A 22,657-nucleotide genomic window follows, 5' to 3' on the forward strand; every position below is an offset into this window, starting at 1 on the left:
TGGTGAAGATCTGTTTTGGGTGGCAGGTCGGGGCGATACAGCGCTGCGTGGTCGCTTTGCCTTTTTAGCCCACCCCTTGGGTGGATGTACTTGCGCCATGTGAGGCGGTGACCCCTTGGAGTACTTTGTGACGGTTCACCTCCCATTCCCCTCCCCATGGTAACAGCTGCCAGGTTTGGGTTTTTTGTTTCGTGCGATTGGAGTGTTTTAACATGATTTTTTTTTTTTTGAGTGCGAACTACACAGCAGCCTAATAAAGGGAGTGTTCATGGTCTTCACGTCTCCCCGGTAGTGATTACGAATCTGTGTCCTTTTGGAGTGGGTTGCCAACTCCTGTATTTTAATTCTCTGGCTGAAATTCCCAGAGTGGCGTAGTCGGGTTGTCCATTTCCGTATCCCTCGCTGCTTCCTCCCCTAGAAACGCCACACCTATATGCAAGTTCAAATTATTAGTATCATTATGAACTTAATGTTTTTCTTTAATTTTTATTCTCCTGTTGTGTTTTTTCCCGCTCTCTACCCCTTTACTGTATGTGGCCATAGCAGATAGGAGGGATGACCTGTCTGGAGGTGAGGCCAATATCTGGCACCACAATGTCCATTGGCTGGTCTAGTATGAACGGATTCCTTACTGTGTAGAATTAATCGCCCTAAAGATTTTTCCACATGATTACATGTTATCTGTATGGCAGCTGAGAACCAAGCCATCCATTCCCATAAACATATGGCAGGGGAACACCCTGGATGGGATGCCTGTCTATCATAGGTCACACACACAATATTGGCAATTTAGAGATGCTAGTCAGCTTAACTGTATGTCTAAGGCTGTGGGAGGAAACCTGTACAACACAGGAGGAAAAAGCAAACTCCATACAGACAGAACTGAAATAAGATTCAAATCTCCAACTCCAAAGAGTAGAAGTAACAGTGTTGCCCAGTGCCCACTGAGGTACCTATAAGTAGAATGTATTTCTGCTTTTATGTTCTGGCCTAACTCAAGACCCAAACAGACATAACTTGTAGTGTTATACTGATCATTTTACCATAAATCTTTGTTCACAATGAGAGTGATGTGTGGCTTGAAGGTTAGGACTATGGGTCTGTGATTAGAATATTGAAGCTTCAAATCACATGGCAGGCAAAGTGATGCCACAGTTAGGCTATTTAGACAACCCCACTAGGCTGGCCGGAATGATTGATGGAGTGAGCAGAGCTGTTAGCACTCAGACTGTGACAATTGATCGCAAACTGGATAACATCAATGCGACCATGGATCGCAAACTGGATAACATCATGGAGAAGCTTACGGCTTTACAAAAATTATTGGATGGTGGAGACCAGCGTGGACATTAGGGGAGCTGGAAATTATAGCTTCTCGCCCAGAAACCCAAACAACCCTAGCCTATCAGGTTTTGGCTCCCCCCAATCACCACTGGCCTCGGCCAAGGCCGCTGCTGAACTAACAACTCCCCCAGAAGAACAAGGCAGTGAGACTCTCTTGCATTCCTCTCCCCGAATCCCAAGGACTCACCGCACCCTCCCCCTATCCCACGCCTTCGCCGCTTCATACCCCCAGCGTGAACAGGCGGGTCTGTGACCAGCGCCTCCATGGCTGCAGGACCGGATTGCTGTTGTCTATGCTGGACTACCTCCACCTCCCCATTTCCCCCACCCGTTGCAAGTCGTGTCATTTTTATGTTGTAAGGTGTAGTGACCATGTGCTTATGTTGCTGAGGTGTTTTTTTTGGTTCCTACAATGTACTCCCCACTGGAGTACAGTCTGGGGGCTGTTTTTTTATTCTCCTCCTCTCTCCTCATGTTATTCTGTTTCTTTTCTTCTCTCTGCCCCTGTCTCCCGACCGGTCTACCCCCTACTGTGATGTTTGTGTATATGTATGGTCGGTTGATGGCCAGTTTTTCGCTGGTACTTGTGACTAGTGACATAGTGTATTGCAACAGCAATAAAGGGTTCTCATCATCATCATCATCATCATCATCATCAAAACTTCTGTTTAAAATCTAAAACACAATGGGTTTTGCAAAATTTTCCTAATAGCTTGTTTGTGCCTATATGCCTTTTGACTGAGAGTCTGACTGTTTTAATCAGTGATTGTTTAAATGCACGTTTACCTTTGATCCGTCTGAAAACTTCCCTCTCTGAACTGAGGTGGTTTGTCCTTTGACCTGTCACTCTTCATAGAAATACTGCTGGGTGCAGGTGAGTCTGCTCTTTTCATCAGGACACTGTGAACAGCAACAGAAAGCAAGCCTTCCTGTTAATCACATCCTCTTATTGTACATATAGGAACTGTTGTGTCTGGTCATCTCTATATAATTCCTACTTTGTACTGCCAGGTGGCACTGCTGTAAAAAGTAAGGAGGGTATGAGTAGAAAAGAAAACCAAAATGGTAGATATTATTGTACGTTTTACATTAACTATGCGTATCATTAGTGTGTTATGTTTAACTTGCTGACATAAATGACACTTGTTCAACTTTACTTTTCATTCTTTTATCAGCCAACACTACATTTATAGTTTATGAACACTGTATCCATTATCCGTTGACCTGTCACTCTTCATAGAAATATTGCTGGGTGTAGGTGAGTCTGCTCTTTTCACTAGGATACTGTGAACAGCAACAGGAATGGGAAACGTGAAGTGCAGGGCTAGGGCAGTTCGTAACAGGCTCATTGAAGCAGGACTGAAGTCCCATAAAGCAAGGAAGAAGGTTAGGTCAAGTCAGGTTGCGGAGCATGCACTGATGCAGCCCGTTGCCGCACCCACAACAAAGCGAAACTCCTCAGGATCTCAGTTGGCGATCCACCAGGCAGATATACCTTCCGGAAATGGCCATATATCTGCCACAGCCAGGTGTTACCTGCATGCCCCCTTGGCCTGGTTCAGCCACTTGGGTCCTCAGCAATGAGTGTCCTGCAAGCCAGATCACCCTCAGGGAAACGCGCTTCATGGCCATAGTGCTGTAACTAACGTTCCTTCACAATGCAGGCAATGTGCCTCATTCAGGACTCCTCTAGCAACCGATTATTTAACACAAAGTCAAACCAGCAGTACTCAAGGATTCTCCGAAGAGACACAGTACTGAAGGAGTCCAGTCTTCATCTCAGTTCACTGGATAGCATCCATGTCTCACAGCCACACAGTAACTCAGGGAGCACCAGGACTTTAAAGACTTGGACCTTCATCCTCTAGCAAAGATATCGGGAACGCCACAGACCCCTTTCCAGCAACCTCATTACTCTCCATGCTCTTCCAATCTATCTGCTGACTTCATAGAAATAGTCACCAGAGACATGAATGTCACTGATGAGGTAAGTAAACATCTCAACAAGGTCGACATTCTCCCTGCAGACAGACACACTACTGATGGCTGTGCCTAAGAAGCCATTAAATGCCTAGATCTTGGTCTTTATCCAGGACACCTGCAATACCAGACACTCAGACTCGTCGCTCAGTCTCTCAAGAGCCCCAATCAGAGCCTACATTGACTACACTAAGATCACAGCACTGTTGGCAAAGTCAAGATCCATAAATCTTTCTTCACCAATGGATACCCCGCAGCCGCTAGATCCCACGACCCTGCCCAACACCCAAACCATACAAGCATTGAAAAGTGTAGGAGCAAGAACACACCCCTGTCGAACCCTAGTTCCCTCAACTGGAAAGAATGCAGAGGATCTCCCTCCACTCCCATGAAATCTCAGAGTGTCCCACAGGGCAACTCGATCAACTAAATAAAGCGCTTTACAAAAATAGATAAAGGCTGCAAATAATCTCTACCGCTATTCGAGCTTGCACTCAATGAGAACCCTCAATGCAAGGATATGGTCGATGGTAGACTTCTTAGCCATAAAAACAGACTGCTCCGGTCGCTGACAGGCAGGATAATGGATCCTGTTAAGGATGACCCTAGCAAGGACCTTACCCGGCACTGAGAGCAATTATTCCCCTATAGTTGCTGCAATCCAGGCGATCACCTTTCCCTTTCCAGATAGGGACTGCAAGTCCTGTTTTCCAGTCAGTTGGGATGATGCCTGACTCCCAAATGGAAGCAAAGATTGCCTGCAATTCCAGGAGGACAGCCTTACCACCAGCCTGGAGAAGTTCACCCCGGATACCACAGATCCCTGCAGCCTTCCCAGACCCCCACTTATTCACTACCCATGCAATCTCAGTGAGATTGGATGGTTCACTGCTGATCAGAGGATCAGCTTTGAAAGTCGCAGACGTAGACCCAGAGATGTCCAACATCCTAGCTGGAGGGTCAGCTTTAAACAACTGCTCAAAGTAGCCAGCCCAGCAGGTAATAACTGCAATGTCATCCGTAAGGAGTGTCCCATCACCCAACCTACTCTAGAAGTCCCTGAGGAACAGATTCAGATGTATGTAAAGCTTCGATTCATCTGTAAACAGGATGTAGATCACTAGACCACAGATGGTGTGTCACCTGCTCCCAGATTCATCTAACAAATGCCTCTTTATCTGCCTTAGGAGCCCTCACAACCGTCCTTCTCAGTTCCCAGTACAGACCACAGTTGCGAATAAGTTGTGCGCTGCAGCTCTGCTCGATAATATCCAGGGTGCCCTGCAAGATGATACACCTCCTTCTGAGAACACTGGCAACACCAACACAGCCCTCAGCAACCTTCAGGGTCTTATCACAGAAGGTCTCCCATATCACATTAGAGTCAGCAGTCACACCCAAGTCTGCAAGTTCCTCACACAAATTGTGTGTAAACTCATCAGAAACAGTCCAGCCTCATTCTCCTAACAGGTGGTAGCATTTGGATCTAAGCTCAATCTTCAGAGTAGCAACAACAAGTCTATAGTCAGAATTCAAAAACTAGGCACTTCTGTCTAGGAGCCTCCAGCATCTGTCCACGAGGATGTGATCAATCTCCTTCGCTGCACCACCAGTATTTGAGTACCAAGTCTAAAAGAATGCCAAATGCTGACCCAACAGGATGTTCAACATTTATAATCAAAAATGAATGACTAAGATTATTTAGAAATATCCCCTTGGGGTGGTGTATGGGTTGATGTGAGGCTGTTTTGATTACTTGATTTGACTTGGCGGCATTATGTACACAAAGATTTTAGGATAGTCGTGATGCCCTTTGCTGTGTTAATCCTGGAACTGCCCAACTCCTCTGGTGCTGAATGTATTTTTGCATAGCAGGACATAATCCTCACTTTGATATGATACCACCGTTAGGGTGTGGAATAGGGCAAGTATTCTGTGCCCTGCTTTTGTGGCCTACATTAAGTGGCAGATAGCTAAACAGTTATGCTGGCCACTTTAAGGATTAAATTAAATGACTTAGACATTAAAAATGACTTAGACATTGAAGCAACGTTGAGGGTTGTTTTACTTGTTAGTCTACATCAAAGTTTTCTGTTGTGTTTTTCCTAAGAAACTGTAAATACACAAATTACCTCAATGTCAAATAAACTCTTAATAGTGTAACAGTCGCTTAATGCTACATATCAAATAAGGTTAGGATAATCATCCATACATTTCCTCAAATATAAAACAATATCACAAATATACATTAATCCTTAACAAAAGACATATGAATATAACCTACAAACAAAGCTTCTCCAAACTCTCAACACAGGTGTATGCAAAGGATCAGATAGTGTACCTTACTGAGCGAAAACTTCCAACAAAATGTCCTGTCTGAACTATAACTTTACCCATGTGATCACAAATAACCAGCAAGAGGTAACATTACAATATACCAAACTGGCTGCAAATTTTTAAGCGGCCACTAGGGGGCACCTAATACAAATATCATTAAGTAACAGTATAACCAGTAAACAGTAAGTCTCTCATTGGCTTCCACAAAACGTCAAAAAACAGGCCACAATTTTTCACTCAGTCTGAGCTGGACCTTTTATTAGAGGGGTATGATGAATTCAAAGATTTAATATGTACTAAAGGAAACACATCAAAAGCGGCCCAAACCAGAAAAGACGGCTGGCAAAAAGTGTCCGACAAATTAAATGTGTAAGTAGTTTTTAGTTATTGTATTTGTCACTTGAATTTAGTATTACGTTTCCAATGTTTCATTATAATCTTATTGTCATAATTACAGATCAAATACAAGCACAATCATGCAGGACATGGGAACAAGTTAAAGTGAAGTACAAAAATATACTTCAAACTGGTAAACACGACATTTCATTCATACATATATAAGTATGTATGATTTTGTTAACTTTATGTATATGAAATGAAGGAAATCATTAATATTTATGAAACATTCCTTTTGAAGCTGATAAGAAGAAGGCAGACAAAACCACTGAAAATTCTGGGTAATGAGAATATTAGTGTGATTTTTAAATTCTTTGTAGAACTGTAATTTTATTGCGTATACATTACCTGCAGTTGCATAAAACGTGTCTTTAATTGCCAGCACTCGCAAATTGTGAATTGCCTGGAAAACCGTACTCTGATATTTTTTGCATCGCCTACAGCATACAAAAAAGTGGCGCTTGCAAAATATCTCAACGCAATGCACATTGTCCTTGCGGCTGTGAGAGCCCGACTTCGCCAAGTTGTTCTTCTACTATACAGAGCTAATAAATCTTTGAGATATAATATTCAATTTCTGTGGAAGCGGTATCTTTTGAAAAGAATATCATTCGGCAACAATAAAGGATCTTGCCGATCATGCGAAACCCTATCAATTTGAAATTCCCTTCTTATTATTTGTGTACCAATTCAATTGGTCGCTCACCCATGAATGGCGAGGCCATGACTAAACGGATTTCCATGCACGGACCTGATTAAGTGTGTGAGCTAATCCTTGTTTACATACTGTAGAACGAACCTGCTCCGAGCATTTGGATGTGCAGCTATGACAACACATCTAGCAAGAGTTTCGAAAAACCGACATATCCAGTATCATGCCAACTCGTCAACAATTACATCCGGCTAAACGAGTAATCCACGTTTGAAAAATACCCCCCAGATATGCAAAATTTTTATGTTGACTGCAGCTATATAAATAAACCTTGGTGGGTTTTGGGTGTGGAGGAAGCATTCAGGGTGTGGTGTCTCAGAGATTCAGAGTGGGGCTAATTTCAGTAAAAATCTGATCATTAAATGAGCAAAATTATTTGATTTGTTCTTCTATGCCCCGTTGTGGTCTAAAAGCAACGAACCCTCCACTCATTATATCGGCCCTAGAGAAAATGCACTCCTATAGCCACTAGGGGAACTCTCAGTCCATCCATCCATTTTCCAAACCGCTTATCCTATTGGGTCGCGGGGGGTCCGGAGCCTATCCCGGAATCAATGGGCACGAGGCAGGGAACAACCCAGGATGGGGGGCCAGCCCATCGCAGGGCACACTCACACACCATTCACACCTACGGGCAATTCAGCAACTCCAATTAGCCTCAGCATGTTTTTGGACTGTGGGGGGAAACCGGAGTACCCGGAGGAAACCCCACGACGACACGGGGAGAACATGCAAACTCCGCACACATGTGACCCAGGCGGAGACTCGAACCCGGGTCCCAGAGGTGTGAGGCGACAGTGCTAACCACTGCACCACCATGCCGCCCGAACTCTCAGTCCTCATATAATAATGTTATGCAGTCTAAAACCCAATTCAGTTGATTTAATTAGACATGACAACATTTAGTGAGATTAATTCAACTATGTTCTGTTCTCAGAAAACAAAGTGAATGCATCATATTATAAAGAATGTTTAATTTTCAAAATAATGATTCTAGTTGTGTGATACCACTGTCCATGGTTCAACTGAGTTCATTCAAAGTAATTTTTTTTCTTTTTGTTAGTTGAAACAACTCCTTGGTCTGGATTTGTACTTTCTGGACCTGAACTTTCCACCTCTGTCTGGTTTAATTTAACATGAGAAAAATGTGTGAGATTAACTGAAATATATGTTACATAGTTCACAGATTCATAATTACCACATTGACTTGTTTCAATGACAGAATCATACATACTTCACAAATTAAATTAAAATAGTGAAAATAGACTACTTATTTATTGCATATGCTTGTATGCCTTTTGACTGAGAGTCTGAATGTTCTAATCAGTGGTTGTTTAACTGCATATTTACCTTTGATCTTTTGGAAAACTTCCATCTCTGAGCGCAGGTGGGTTGTCCTTTGACCTGTCATTCTTCATAGAAAGAATGCTGGATTCAGGTGAGTCTGCTTTCTCCATCAGGATACTGTGGAGAACAACAGGAAATGGGGGGCTAACTGCTGTCATACGACCATGTAAATAAATATCTATAACTCAGCAACTAAAACAGCACAACCAAAAACTTCAATGACACAAACCGGCACAAGCGCAGCACAATTGATTGAGACCACTTTGGATAAAATCTGAAACATATGGGGGGGCCAACTTCATACAGATGGCCTAGCAATATTGGCTGCAGGATCCCTATTATGTATTTAGGCTTGAAATTCTTTTGTTTTGCTTTATTTAACTTCACACAGTCATAGTTTTTGTGATTGTGATAAGTGTTATATGCTTCATTGTTCTCTTCTAGTTTTAAAATATTCTATATATATATATATATATATAGATTTGGGACCCCCAGAAGGGACCGGTCCCATCCAACTACCGGCCAATAACCTGCCTCTGCACAACATGGAAGCTCCTATCAGGCATCATAGCGGCTAAGATGAATAGGCACATGGATCAATACATGAGCGGGACCCAGAAAGGAATTGGTAGAGATACCAGAGGAGCAAAACACCAGCTACTGGTAGATAGAGCAGTCACTCAAGACTGCAAGACCAGACATACCAACCTGAGCACCGCCTGGATTGATTACAAGAAAGCCTATGACTCAATGCCTCACACATGGATCCTAGAATGCTTGGAACTGTACAAGATCAACAGGACTCTAAGAGCCTTCATCAGGAATTCAATGGGGCTGTGGAAAACAACTCTAGAGGCCAACTTCAAGCCAATAGCACAGGTTACCATTAAGTGCGGGATTTACCAAGGAGATGCCCTGTCCCCGCTGCTGTTCTGCATAGGCCTTAACCCTCTCAGCCAGATCATCAACAAGACTGGCTACGGATACCGACTACGGAATGAGGCGAACATCAGCCACCTCCTCTACATGGATGACATCAAGCTGTATGCCAAGAGTGAACGAGACATCGATTCACTGATCCACACCACCAGGATCTACAGCAATGACATCAGAATGTCATTCGGGCTGGATAAGTGTAGTCGAATGGTAACAAAGAGGGGGAAAGTAGTCAGAACCGAGGGGATCGTACTGCCAGAGGGCAACATAGCAGACATTGAGGATAGCTACAAGTACCTTGGAATCCCGCAGGCAAACGGGAACCATGAAGAGGCCACAAGGAAAGCAGCAACAACCAAATACCTGCAACGAGTAAGGCAAGTCCTGAGAAGTCAGCTGAATGGGAGGAACAAGATCCGGGCAATCAATACCTACGCCCTACCAGTCATCAGATACCCCGCTGGCGTTGTAAGCTGGCCAAAGGAGGAGATGGAAGCCACTGACATCAAGACAAGGAAGCTCCTCACAATGCATGGCGGGTTTCACCCCAAATCCAGCACACTGAGACTATACACTAAGCGGAAAGAAGGAGGCAGAGGACTAGTGAGCGTCAAAGCCACTATCCAGGATGAAACATCAAAGATCCATGATTACATCAGGAAGATGGCCCCGACTGATGACGTGCTCAGTGAATACCTCAGGCAACAGAAACCCAAGAAGGAAGAGGAGCAAGAACAGGAACCATCATGGAAAGATAAACCCCTGCACGGCATGTACCACCGGCAGATAGAGGAAGTGGCTGACATTGAAAAATCCTACCAGTGGCTGGACAAAGCTGGACTGAAAGACAGCACAGAGGCATTAATCATGGCAGCACAGGAACAAGCTCTAAGTACAAGATCAATAGAGGCTGGGGTCTACCACACCAGGCAAGACCCCAGGTGCAGGCTGTGCAAAGATGCCCCCGAGACGATCCAGCACATAACAGCAGGGTGCAAGATGCTAGCAGGCAAGGCGTACATGGAACGCCATAACCAAGTGGCTGGCATAGTGTACAGGAACATCTGCGGGGAGTATGGGCTGGAAGTCCCAGGGTCAAGATGGGAGACACCTCCAAAGGTGGCTGAGAATGATAAGGCTAAGATCCTGTGGGACTTCCAGATACAGACTGACAAACTGGTAATGGCTAACCAACCGGACATAGTAGTGGTGGACAAGCAGAGGAAGAAGGCCGTAGTGATAGACGTAGCAATCCCAAGCGATGGTAACATCAGGAAGAAGGAACATGAGAAGCTCGAGAAATACCAAGGGCTGAGAGAAGAGCTAGAAAAGATGTGGAAGGTGAAGGTAACAGTGGTCCCAGTGGTAATTGGAACACTCGGGGCAGTAACGCCCAAACTGGGAGAGTGGCTCCAACAGATTCCAGGAATGACATCTGAGATCTCTGTCCAGAAGAGCGCAATCCTAGGAACAGCTAAGATACTGCGCAGGACCCTCAAGCTCCCAGGCCTCTGGTAGAGGACCCGAGCTTGAAGGACAAAGACCGCCCACAGGAGGGCGAGTGGGGAATTTTTTATTTTTTTTATATATATGTATGTATACATACACACACAGTACTGTGCAAAAGTCTTAGGCAGTCCAAAGAAATGTTTAAAGCTGTTTATCTGGGTAGCAAGTTGTATTAAGATGAACTCACAGGTAGCCCCGTAACTGGCCACGTCGTCCCAGTAGCATAGAATTAAAGAAATATGTTGAATGTCCCCCTGTCACTATGATGATTTGAGAGGTAGTAATTGTCCGGCTTCACTACTCACGATTTGGTGGAGTACTTCCAACTCCACCTAGTAGACATACATATGAGGTGATTGAGGTGTGGATCGATTCTGACCATGTGTGGACTAATCATCCTGAAATTCAGATACAGCGCCCATATCGTCCATGATTCAGTCATAATATTGTTGTGTCAAGGTTGAATTGTACAGTATAAATTGTTTCTCATGAGAAGAATCAGCTTATCTTGTCCCAAGAACTCTTGTCTTGGGATACTTGCTCTGTTCAAGGACACTTGTCTTGTTATTTCTGATTAACTGAGATGCTAACCCCGTTCAAGGATGCTTACTTTGTTTTTTTAGGGGGTTTCCTGGGAAGAAAGGGTGGTCCAACATGTGTTTTATACAAAATCGATTAGTGTGTGGGCCGCTTATTTTATTCTCATGAAAAAGTTGATCAAGGATACTTGTCTAATTACTTTTGATTGGAATCAAATCTAGCAGTTGGTGTGTGGGATACTGATCTTATCTAGAGAAAAGGGGAACGTGTTGATTATGGGAACTTGTTTTTGTATTTTTAATTTTAACCGCAAGCCGCATTACCTGGACAAGACTGGAAATTTGAGAATGCCTTGCCTGAGGGGAGGGGTGAGCCTGGCCAGCCCAAAAATTAGTATAAAGGAAAGGGGAGATCTTAGTGTTGGTTGGAGCTCAGCCGTGGGACAGAGCGTGCATCGCCCAGGACTTTCTCGGGACTCACGTATTGATCTCTTGCCAAGACTGAAACGGGCTCCCCAGTCTAAGAGTGAAGGTGAATGATGATGGCACGTCCGAGTATGAATAGCTTTGCAATGTCTGTATACTGATTATTAAATCATTATTTAAATCATTATTGGGATTAATTATCATTTTATGAGAATCACAATAACAATAATATTAATTGGTACTTTCTATGTATGGATGTTTTATTGTCACTTTTTATATATACATATAATCAGTTATATTGGCAGTTTGATTATTGTTTATGATTTATAATACCATTGGATATCACTTGTGATATGGAATTATTCTGCATTGCCTTTGATCCAATATTTTGGTATTGATTTTTGTCACGCTCCGATGACGGCGTGTAGGCACACGGACAGGCAGACAAGTAAAAAGCAGGCAAAGTAGCCAAGGTACGGGGGAAACTGGGGTTTAATAGTGCTTCGGGGAGCAGGGAACATCGGACGAAGACTAACATCAATGACTGACAAGGAAAACTGGGGAGACCAGGACTTAAATACACAGGACTGATTGAAAGTAAAGGGACACAGCTGGGTACGATCCGGGAAACACACGTGGGTAAGCAGGGGGCGTGGCACACACGAGGAGCCGACGAGCAGGTCATGACAATTTTAATGCAAGGTTTTTTTGTATTACATGTAATAAAGTGTTTTTAGAAGCGAACCTAAGTGTGCCTGTTTGTTCTATTGAAAACCCTATATCCCTCACGCATTGTCTTAAAACACAAGTGTACTTTGGCTTAGAACAAAAAACACAATTTAACATTAGAACATGTGCAAATTAAGAGTAACTAGCAATAATTTCTTCTGTTTTCTAAAAATTTACTAGTCGGATCTAGTTGGATGGCTAAATGAACACCGCTTCAGTTCCCAAACTTTTCCTCAGGGGCACCTCAGCCGTTCAATGATTTTGTTAAATTTCACCAACAGCTCAATTAAATAATTAAATATATTGGTTTAAAAGGTCAGTGACAGATTGACTAGCTGTACTGTATGAGGTGTGCTAGTGGCCAAGTCAAAAAATACATGGCTGCACTGGACGGTCGCTGCCAGTGTTGCCAGACGTATGATAATTATCATATTTGTACGATAATTGTACCCTCTGTACGATCAATAATTCCAAAAATCCCATAATGTACGATCATTTTACCCCTTCATTTTATGTCTAAGTTATTTCATTAGCACGAGAAGGTACAGATCTGTCTTCATCTGGCTGCAGACATACTTGGCTTGTTTATGTGCAGTCGTCTCACATGCCTTTACAGCCAATCAACGCACAATGTAACACGTGGTGACACACAAAGTAAACAATGATGAGCGGTTTAAGTGAGGATTTGCATGGCGGAGTTGTAGTTACAGAAGACACAAAGAATGAGCATACGCAACATCGCCATCAGACCTACAGAAATGAATGGGAGAAAGACCCCAGTTTATTGTGCTAGAGGTGCTGTTCTGCCCAGAGGTGGTTTTTACAAACGTTCTGTAAGTAAAAGTTGCATTATATACTATAATATGTACAGTCAATCATAATGTGCTATTGAAGAAGATTTTCTGAGCAATGTCAGTATGGAAATTGCATATGTACGATAATTTTTCTCAAAACACAATAGTTTTAAGCTGCTGGTACGATACTTCCAACATTTAATATCTGGCAACACTGGTCACTGCAAATACAAGTATGGTTTTGGCAGAGGTTCTGAAATGGCAAAGCTGATTTCAAATGTAAAATAACATAAAAACACCGTAACTGGGAATATGCACAAAATTTCCATTTTTTAAAAGAATTTTTATTTTTTATAACATAAAAATACTGTTAAAATACATTCTCTAATCCTAATTTCACAAAGATTTCGTTATTTTTTTAGAGATTAAAATGTAAATTCATGTTAAATACTGTCAAATGACTGACAATTAACTGTAAAGGAAGTATTTTCTTCTGTAGTTTTACTGAGATTTGTTTGTTAATTCACAAATATCTTGTGTTATTATGGTTTATTATTATGGTATTATGGTTTATTAAGTTTTCATGTATATATCATGTATTGTTTAAACTGTCAAAATTAAAATTTTTTATCATTGAACGCACCCACAATTACTGTAATTTCAGAAATGGTGACTTTTATTACAGTTATGTAACAATTTATGGTTACATAATTAAGAATTAACCAAATGTGGCAAATTACAGAAAGTAAATAATACTTGAAATACATATTTGTAAGTCTTTTATTCTACCTACTTAGCACAGTCAAAGTGGTGGTTTTACAAACTGTGAACTACCATGTAATATCCAAAGACTCCCTTCTATTGGATTTCATCCATCCATCCATTTTCCAAACCGCTTATCCTATTGGGTCGCGGGGGGTCCGGAGCCTATCCCAGAAGCAATGGGCACGAGGCAGGGAACAACCCAGGATGGGAACTGAAGCGGTGTTCATTTAGCCATCCAACTAGATCCGACTAGTAAATTTTTAGAAAACAGAAGAAATTATTGCTAACTCCAATTAGCCTCAGCATGTTTTTGGACTGTGGGGGGAAACCGGAGTACCCAGAGGAAACCCCATGACGACATGGGGAGAACATGCAAACTCCACACACATGTGACCCAGGCGGAGACTCGAACCTGGGTCCCAGAGGTGTGAGGCAACAGTGCTAACCACTGCACCACCATGCCGCCCCGGATTAAACTTCATATTTTATGATTTTCTATCTACCATAGTTAAACGTCTTGATCACTCACTCAACAGTCAACTCTAAATAACAGCATCCTATTTAGTTTCTGGTATACTAGATGTAACTATCTTTCATTAATGATTTATCAACTATCATTTATGCCACTGTCTTATAATTTATTTATAAATTATTTATGTATTTGTATAAATACAAATATAATAGTATTTTTAATGGCAAAATGGCCGCAAAAGAACCAAGTCAGTTTGCCAAGTCTAAGTCTGACTGCTATACGACAGTGACACGAAGTCCTCAAAAGTGTAGTTTGGACTGGGACCTGCTGACCACTTTCAGTAGAGAGATCACCCGTACAATGAGTGTAACACGCTATGTGGACAAGTACCCTTAATCAGTTACCTCTTTTCCCTGCACTCTTTAAAATCAGGCAAGGACGCATGTAATGAACCCAAGTGACAAATATGGCATTTACGCATTTTCAGTGTTTATTCCGGACACGCGTCCATCGCATTATTGTGACGCGGCTCCTAGTCGCTGGCAGGGTATAGCGGGAAATGTAGTTCTCCCCCCGAGAAAGGCGAGATTTTCAATTGATATGGAAATATTTTTCCACTGCAGAACTGAAGCAGGCAAACTGGTGGAGCGTATTACTTGCAAAGAGATACAACAAAGGCAAAATAAACACCGCATGTGAAATAAAATGATAAATGATGCCCTTCTCTGTTAGGTTCCCGTAAAAAACACACTTTTCCAGTAGGTTTTTCACAAAGTGCTACTGCAGGAAGCGCCGCCGAGCACTGCCTGTTTCTCCTCTCTGTAGTTGAGTACACCATGCTTGTTCAGATTACTGTACTTGTTTTCACACACACACACACACACACACACACACACACACACACAGAAATAAGCAGCATTCATATTGTATAATATCTTAATATGAACGATTAGATTTGGACCATACTATGTACTATGTACCGCAAGTAGTTCGTAGTAAATCAAATGTGAAATAAATAAAGACCATGCTCTAAATAAAGACCATACTTTCTGTTTCTTTTGTAAAAATGTAACTACGTTTACATTGCAAAGAAAATAATTATGAAACAAAACAACAGGACAGAAATGGTTAAATCCTGAAAGAGTCTGCGGTCAATCAACGCGTTCTGCAAAAAAACGTGGGAACTAGACATACCATTGGATGCTGAGGCACTTAAGTAATGCTTAACATTTGAACCATGAAATTTTTTGAACGATTTCACTTTTCAGGCGGTAGGCGGTGAGACGCAGGTGAGGAGGCAGCGTTAATATTTGTCACTTCGGAAGAGAACTGGAACCTTGTCTTTGATAAATAAAATTTGAGGAATTAGAGTAAAGGAGGTGTCAATAAGGGCGTGGCATGGTGGTGCAGTGGTTAGCACTGTTGCCTCACACTTCTGGGACCTGGGTTCAAGTCTCCTGGGTTACATGTGTCGTGGGGTTTCCTCTGGGTACTCCGGTTTCCCCCCACAGTCCAAAAACATGCTGAAGCTAATTGGAGTTACTAAATTGCCCGTAGGTGTGCATGTGTGAGTGTGCCCTGCGATGCGGGATAGGCTCCAGACCCCCGCGACCCAGTAGGATAAGCGGTTTGGAAAATGGATGGATGGATGGATGGATGGATGGTGTCTTTGAGTTAAGATCGGGGAACGCTGGAACATTTGACGTAACTTCAGCTTGGCAAAGGTATTAATCTTATTGTTATTGTATGTAGTGTTAACATAAGTTATCTATCGAGCTGTTAATTAAGCTGCCTTTGGCCTCAAATTGTTGAGGGAAGAGTTGGCTAATACAGAAGTGATGTTGAATGTTTAAACTGTTTAGCTACTTACACGCAAATGTTATATTCAATACATACATTTCTTTTTATTTTTGCCAAATGTCCTAATTCGTGCTACAGTAAAAATAATGGACTCGCAACGGAATATCGTCTATAACTGACGAGGTCCGCTGGTCCCGGCCGTGAGCTTTTAAGAACACGCAGAACATGGGTAATATTTTCAGTGTAGATCTTTTTTTAAGTCGACATCCAAGTGATTTAAAGTTAAAATACCTGTAAACATTGTATTTATACTTGGTTTGATCTAAAAGTAACGACTCGTTGTAATTATATTCATCTCTGTTTTAATCAACCACTGTTTTAAGAACAGTCTGGACAGTCTGGAGGTAAATCCATTAATCGTACAGTTGGATATACGTTTTTTACATTAAATATGGATTTATTATACAGGAAATTTGTGTAAATTTACGTATAAGTCCCCGCTTTACTCTTGATATGCTACAAAATTAACATAATTTTGTTGTAACTATAATCAGACTTGTTTACTTGATAATGTTAACGGAATGTTTTATAAGATAAACGTTTATATTTAACATTTAGCGTTTATATTTAACATTTAAGTTTTACATTTAACATTTATATTTCACTAGGGTACTACCACCCTATTAGAAGTAAAATTTATGACGAAAAGTTGTTTAATAAAATAATAAATTTTGAACAAATCAAACCCTTGATCTTATCTTTTTAATAGTGAACGTATGCTTATAAAAGGATAATTGTTTATATTATTTGGGTTGAATTAATGCACATTGTACTTAATACTTAAGACATTTACAGTAAGAGGCCCTTTCATTTCAGGTTTCAATACCGGCAGTGCCCTCATGCACATCCAGCATTAATGCCCCTACATCACTGAGATCAGTAAGGTCTGACTTAATCACAGCTAACAGATAGGTAGCAACATCAGTCTACAGAGTATTTTTGTAAAATGGAATGAATACATATAGGTATACATATAATTTTTCGTTTATTTCAGCGTATGGTAGCTTCCTGTTGGCTAGACAATATAGTTTTTCATTTGCACATGAAGACTGTTGTTTTAATGTTTCCCCTTCATTCTATTAATATTACTGCTTGCTTCAGTTTTCTGTTTGTCAGATGAAAATCACTTATCACATTACATGAAAGATGTACGAAGCCATGAATACTGGCACGTTCGCGTGTCAGTATTGACCAATATTCAAACTAGCGATGCGTTATATATATATTTTGTCCTTGTAGGTAATAATGAGCTATATTGATTATTAAAGCCAGAAACCTTAGAATCTCCATTGAACAAGTGTTTGAGAAATCGTTTAGGCTAAAATCTTGTCTTACTCTACGTGAATTGGAGGGTGCCAGTGTGTATTCAGGGTTGTTGGAATCAAACTGAATGGGAAACTGACACTAAATAAAGGGAAAAAATCATAGTCTGAAATAAAAATGAAAACCATGTTTACAAAAAAAAAGTGTCGGACTTTAATCAGCAAAAAGAAGAGCCGCATCACCAACATATTTTTGCATTGTTTATCCACAATATCTTCTCTTTTAAAAGTTATGGCTGCTGAGTTGCGTCCAGGGACGGATTACGGACCAGGCCAGCGGGGCCGCTGCCCAGGGGCCGTTGGGGTGCAGGGGGCCTGTGGGGCCCCTAGCCCAAAACAATTTGCAACGCTTATCAACAATGTATTTTCGTTTGTCTATTTTAGAGGGCCTACATTCTTTGATCCTCTGCCTACAAGGGCCGCTGACCCTATAGGGAGGGCATTTGGCTGCCAAGGGCCCTTGAATTGTGGTGGTTGTGGTAGTGGTGCTGGTGGTGGGGGGGCCCTCGCGAACGTTTTGCCCAGGGGCCCACACAACCCATAATCCGTCCCTGGTTGCATCCATTTCTTGACTTCAGTGCTTATTGGTTTACCAAAACATTCGCATGTGATGTGCTCAGCTAACTGAATTTAATAAGCATAAGGATACGCCAAATTTATACGCATTAATACTCATTTATATTTGAGGCCTACTACTAATTTGCTTATTGAAATAATGTCCTTATAGTGCCAAAAAGCCGGCGTCCATTATTGAAAGCTCCGCAATAACATACAGTTTGTTGATGAATAAAAAATATATAAATAAAAATATATAAATATAAATAAAATGTATTTCAATTGAACAGACTATTTGACTTTCTGGAGGAAAATCAATCCTTTAGATTAATCAACCAATTGGCAAAATAGTTGATAGATGTATCCACAGAAAAATAGTCTTTGTGGCAGCCTTAGATTGCTGTACATTTTTCATTTACCTTTATTATAATAATAATAATAATAATTATTATTATTATTGTTGTTATTACAAGACGCACTTCTTATTCTTTGTCTGTCTAAAGTAAATTTAAGTTAAATCTATAATGGAAATTAAGTCAAACATTCGGTTATTAATGGCCATTATCACAGGTATACAAACTCAATGTAGAAAGACTGGGCTTGCTATAACAGCATCGACGGTGTGAATAAATGCGCGGGTCCGTGACGCATTTGCCACGCATCCGGTGTGTTCCAGGTCTTCCATTAGTCTACAACCGAAATATTACGAGTTTGTTCTTGAAATCTGTGAGCCTGTTAAGTTATTTTCATTAATGCGCTAAATCGCCGTCGTAGATCGACAAAAAACATGTTTATAGGTTAATTCAGCCCATGAACTAGAACGTTATTATTCTGCTTAATAGAGATAAAATGATGCCTGACTCGCTTTATAGGCTTAAATTTAATTTTAACTGACATGCCTGCAAATTACCCGACTACTGTTAAAATATAATTTTCTTTGACACGTAACCACGGACCCATCAGCCTTGGCACCACCAGTGTCCGTACCATGAACGATAATTCTGCTGGCGCCCCAGCTTCATAGTGAGAGGCAACATTAGTAAGCCAATCTTGTAAATAGATGCGTGTATTTATGACTATGTGTTAGCAACTGTAAGTATTATACACGTGTAATGTTTTGTCATGGAGTTCGTGTGTTTCTTACTGGAAATGTTGCGTACATTGTTGAGTTTCTGTCCTTTACTCCACAATTAATCAGGTGTCATATTTCACTGCTTATTACGCTGTGAATGATCACAATCCACTTTTCAAAAAAAGAAATCCACTTTTCTTTTACGTTCATTGAACATTCTTTAGGTTTATCTTACCTCGCATTGCAAAATGTCCTTGTAGTATTCAAAATCTGTAAGTAGCCAAATTTTCTTGACAAGATGGCGTTTCCAACTGCAAAACACTTTCCCTTTCACTTACATATAGGCAGGGGTTAAATGGTAATCGTCGTTGAATGAGTCGGCTTGTATTTTATAGATTTCTCTGCCAGTTCGTGCTTCCTGTCTGATAATTTCCTGTATGCAGGGCTTAAAATAAACGGATCCCAGCTCCGCTTCCTTCAAGTAAATCTTTTTTTCTTAATGTCAGAAAATGTAGCAAAAGATTCAAAGCAAATCGTTTAATAAAATGTCAGTTTTGCACTAAAAATCATGATTTTCGTAAGCTTAAACATTAATATTAATTTTGAGTCGCACACAATGGCATTTACGTCTGTGGTCCATTATCACTTATTGCAGCAGGTGCAGGAGACTACGATTTTATTCTTAAAATCTATTAGCCTATTATGCCATTTTCATCAATGCAATAAAAACGCCGTCGCAGATCGAAAAAACGTGTTTATAGGTTAATTCAACCCATGAACTACAACGCTAATATTCGACTTAATAGAGACAAAATTATGCCTTACTCGCTTTATATGCTTAAATTTAATTTTAACTGACACGCCCCCAAATTACCCGAATATTGTTAAAATATTTTTCTTTGATACGTAACCGCCGACCCATCAGCCTGGGCACCACCAGTGTACGTACCATGAGTAAGAATCCTGCTGGCGCCCCAGCTTCGAAGTGAAAGGCAACATTAGTAAGCCAATCTTGTAAATAGATGCGTGTATTTATGACTATGTGTTAGCAACTGTAAGTATTATACACGTGTAATGTTTTGTCATGGAGTTCGTGTGTTTCTTACTGGAAATGTTGCGTACATTGTTGAGTTTCTGTCCTTTACTCCACAATTAATCAGGTGTCATATTTCACTGCTTATTACGCTGTGAATGATCACAATCCACTTTTCAAAAAAAGAAATCCACTTTTCTTTTACGTTCATTGAACATTCTTTAGGTTTATCTTACCTCGCATTGCAAAATGTCCTTGTAGTATTCAAAATCTGTAAGTAGCCAAATTTTCTTGACAAGATGGCGTTTCCAACTGCAAAACACTTTCCCTTTCACTTACATATAGGCAGGGGTTAAATGGTATTCGTCGTTGAATGAGTCGGCTTGTATTTTATAGATTTCTCTGCCAGTTCGTGCTTCCTGTCTGATAATTTCCTGTATGCAGGGCTTAAAATAAACGGATCCCAGCTCCGCTTCCTTCAAGTAAATCTTTTTTCTTAATGTCAGAAAATGTAGCAAAAGATTCAAAGCAAATGGTTTAACAAAATGTCAGTTTTGTGCTTAAAATCATGATTTTCGTAAGCTTAAACGTTAATATTAATTTGAGTTGCACACAATGGCATTTACGTCTGTGGTCCATTATCACTTATTGCAGCAGGTGCAGGAGACTACGATTTTATTCTTAAAATCTATTAGCCTATTGTGCTATTTTCATCAATGCAATAAAAACGCCGTCGCAGATCGAAAAAAACGTGTTTATAGGTTAATTCAACCCATGAACTACAACGCTAATATTCGACTTAATGGAGACAAAATTATGCCTTACTCGCTTTATATACTTAAATTTAATTTTAACTGACACGCCCACAAATTACCCGAATATTGTTAAAATATTTTTCTTTGACACATAACCGCTGACCCATCACTTTAGGCACCATCAGTGTTGCCAGATATTAAATGTTGGAAGTATCGTACCAGCACCTTAAAATGATGTATTTTGAGAAAAATTATCATACACATGCAATTTCCATTGTGACATTGCTCATAAAATCTTCTTCAATAACACATTATCATAGACTGTGCATATTATAGTATATAATGGAACTTGTACTTATAGAACTTTTGTAAAAACCACCTCTGGGCAGAACAGCACCTCTAGCACAATAAACTGGGGTCTTTCTCCCATTCATTTCTGTAAGTCTGATGGCGATGTTGCGTATGCTTATTGTTAGGTTGAAGAAACTGTTAGTAATCATTTGTTATCATTTCTGTATAATCAGCAATGAGTGTAAATATGTATATATGTTATTTTGTTTACCTTCATAATTTAGATTATATTAGTTTACACGTCTCGTAATTAATGGTGTGTACAGAGTTGGAGTGGAAAGCCTGTCGCTTTCTCCAACATATACTGTACTGTAGTTTGGTCCTGTGTGCAGAGTTGGAGTGGAAAGCCTGACGCTTTCTCCAACATATAATTTGGTCCTTCGAGCCGGATCCGAGGACACCTGACGACATCGCCAGCGCGCCGAGAGGAGCGACACCGAAGTCTGTCGGCAGCCACTCGGAGACGGGTGCAAGAAAGACCTGAGACGTGAATTCGTCATCAGGCCGGTGGTTAGAACTGCGCTCGAAGTCTGGTGATGTCTGACGGACCTCGGTGGCGGAACACAGGCACACGGGACAGGTGAGACAACAAAGGTTATTCAGCGAAATAACCGGGTCAATTGACGTGGGTTAGGCTTAGCCGTAATTAAGCAGAAAAGAGGTTAGGCTTAGCCGTAATTAAGCGAAGTATGAACATGCATGTATTGTGTGAATGACTGGACTAAGACTATTATAGAGGCTTAGAGTTGCTTTGGTCAGTCCATTTCTTATTTTGCCTGGTGGGAAAGAAGTACTGGTGATTGAGGGATCAAGGACGGGTTTCATCCCTGAAAACCAATACCGCTGCACGAACAGCGTGCAGTAGAAGGCCGTATTGGTGTCCTCCCATATATCTCGTACCAGTGAAATTCCACCCAGGACTTGTGTAATGCGCAGAAGGTAATAAAAAAAAGGGGGTAAAAATGGAAAAGAATCAAAGTAAGCAGATTGAACTAGAGGGAGATGAGAAGTTTATGGAAGGATATAAACCAGGTTCAGGACAAATAAGTAATTGGAGGTGGAGAAAAAAACATGGGTTTGAAGGGAAACTCCACACTCCAGATATCTTAAAATTACAAGGAAATTTAAAACTAGAAATGTTACAAGCCTTGAAGAAAGGAAAATTGGAGAAAAGGAGGAAAGAATATAAGTATTCAGATAATTGGTTGGAACAAAGTAAGTTAAGAGATGTACGTAGAAAGCAGAAAAAGGATGATAGAAAGGATAAATTAACTGCAGCCGCTCTACTTACTTTAGATGATGAGACGGTAGCCAAAATAAAGAGTAGAGAAAATAGACCACCAACACCACCACTATTGCCTGCCCCTGTGCAACCCGTAGATAGAAGGGAAATAAAACAACCATCAGCTATGGGCACAATACC

At 40.9% G+C, this 22,657-nt stretch overlaps 1 protein-coding gene across 1 annotated transcript in view; it reads right to left on the reverse strand.

Annotated features, from left to right (window-relative positions):
• The window catches only part of LOC125723773 (uncharacterized), a 269,293-nt gene extending 249,712 nt beyond the window's left edge, over window positions 1-19,581 (reverse strand). The window contains exons 1-3 of the mRNA XM_049000508.1: window positions 19,331-19,581; window positions 8,120-8,233; window positions 2,131-2,244 (exon numbers count right to left, since the gene is read on the reverse strand). Coding sequence (XP_048856465.1) covers window positions 2,131-2,244; window positions 8,120-8,226 — 221 coding nt within the window. The 5' untranslated portion in view covers window positions 8,227-8,233; window positions 19,331-19,581. The remainder of the gene's footprint in view (window positions 1-2,130; window positions 2,245-8,119; window positions 8,234-19,330) is intronic.
• Between the last annotated feature and the right edge of the window lie 3,076 nt (window positions 19,582-22,657).

The sequence above is a fragment of the Brienomyrus brachyistius genome, unplaced genomic scaffold, assembly GCF_023856365.1.
Source record: "Brienomyrus brachyistius isolate T26 unplaced genomic scaffold, BBRACH_0.4 scaffold51, whole genome shotgun sequence".
Taxonomy (NCBI): Eukaryota; Metazoa; Chordata; class Actinopteri; order Osteoglossiformes; family Mormyridae; genus Brienomyrus; species Brienomyrus brachyistius.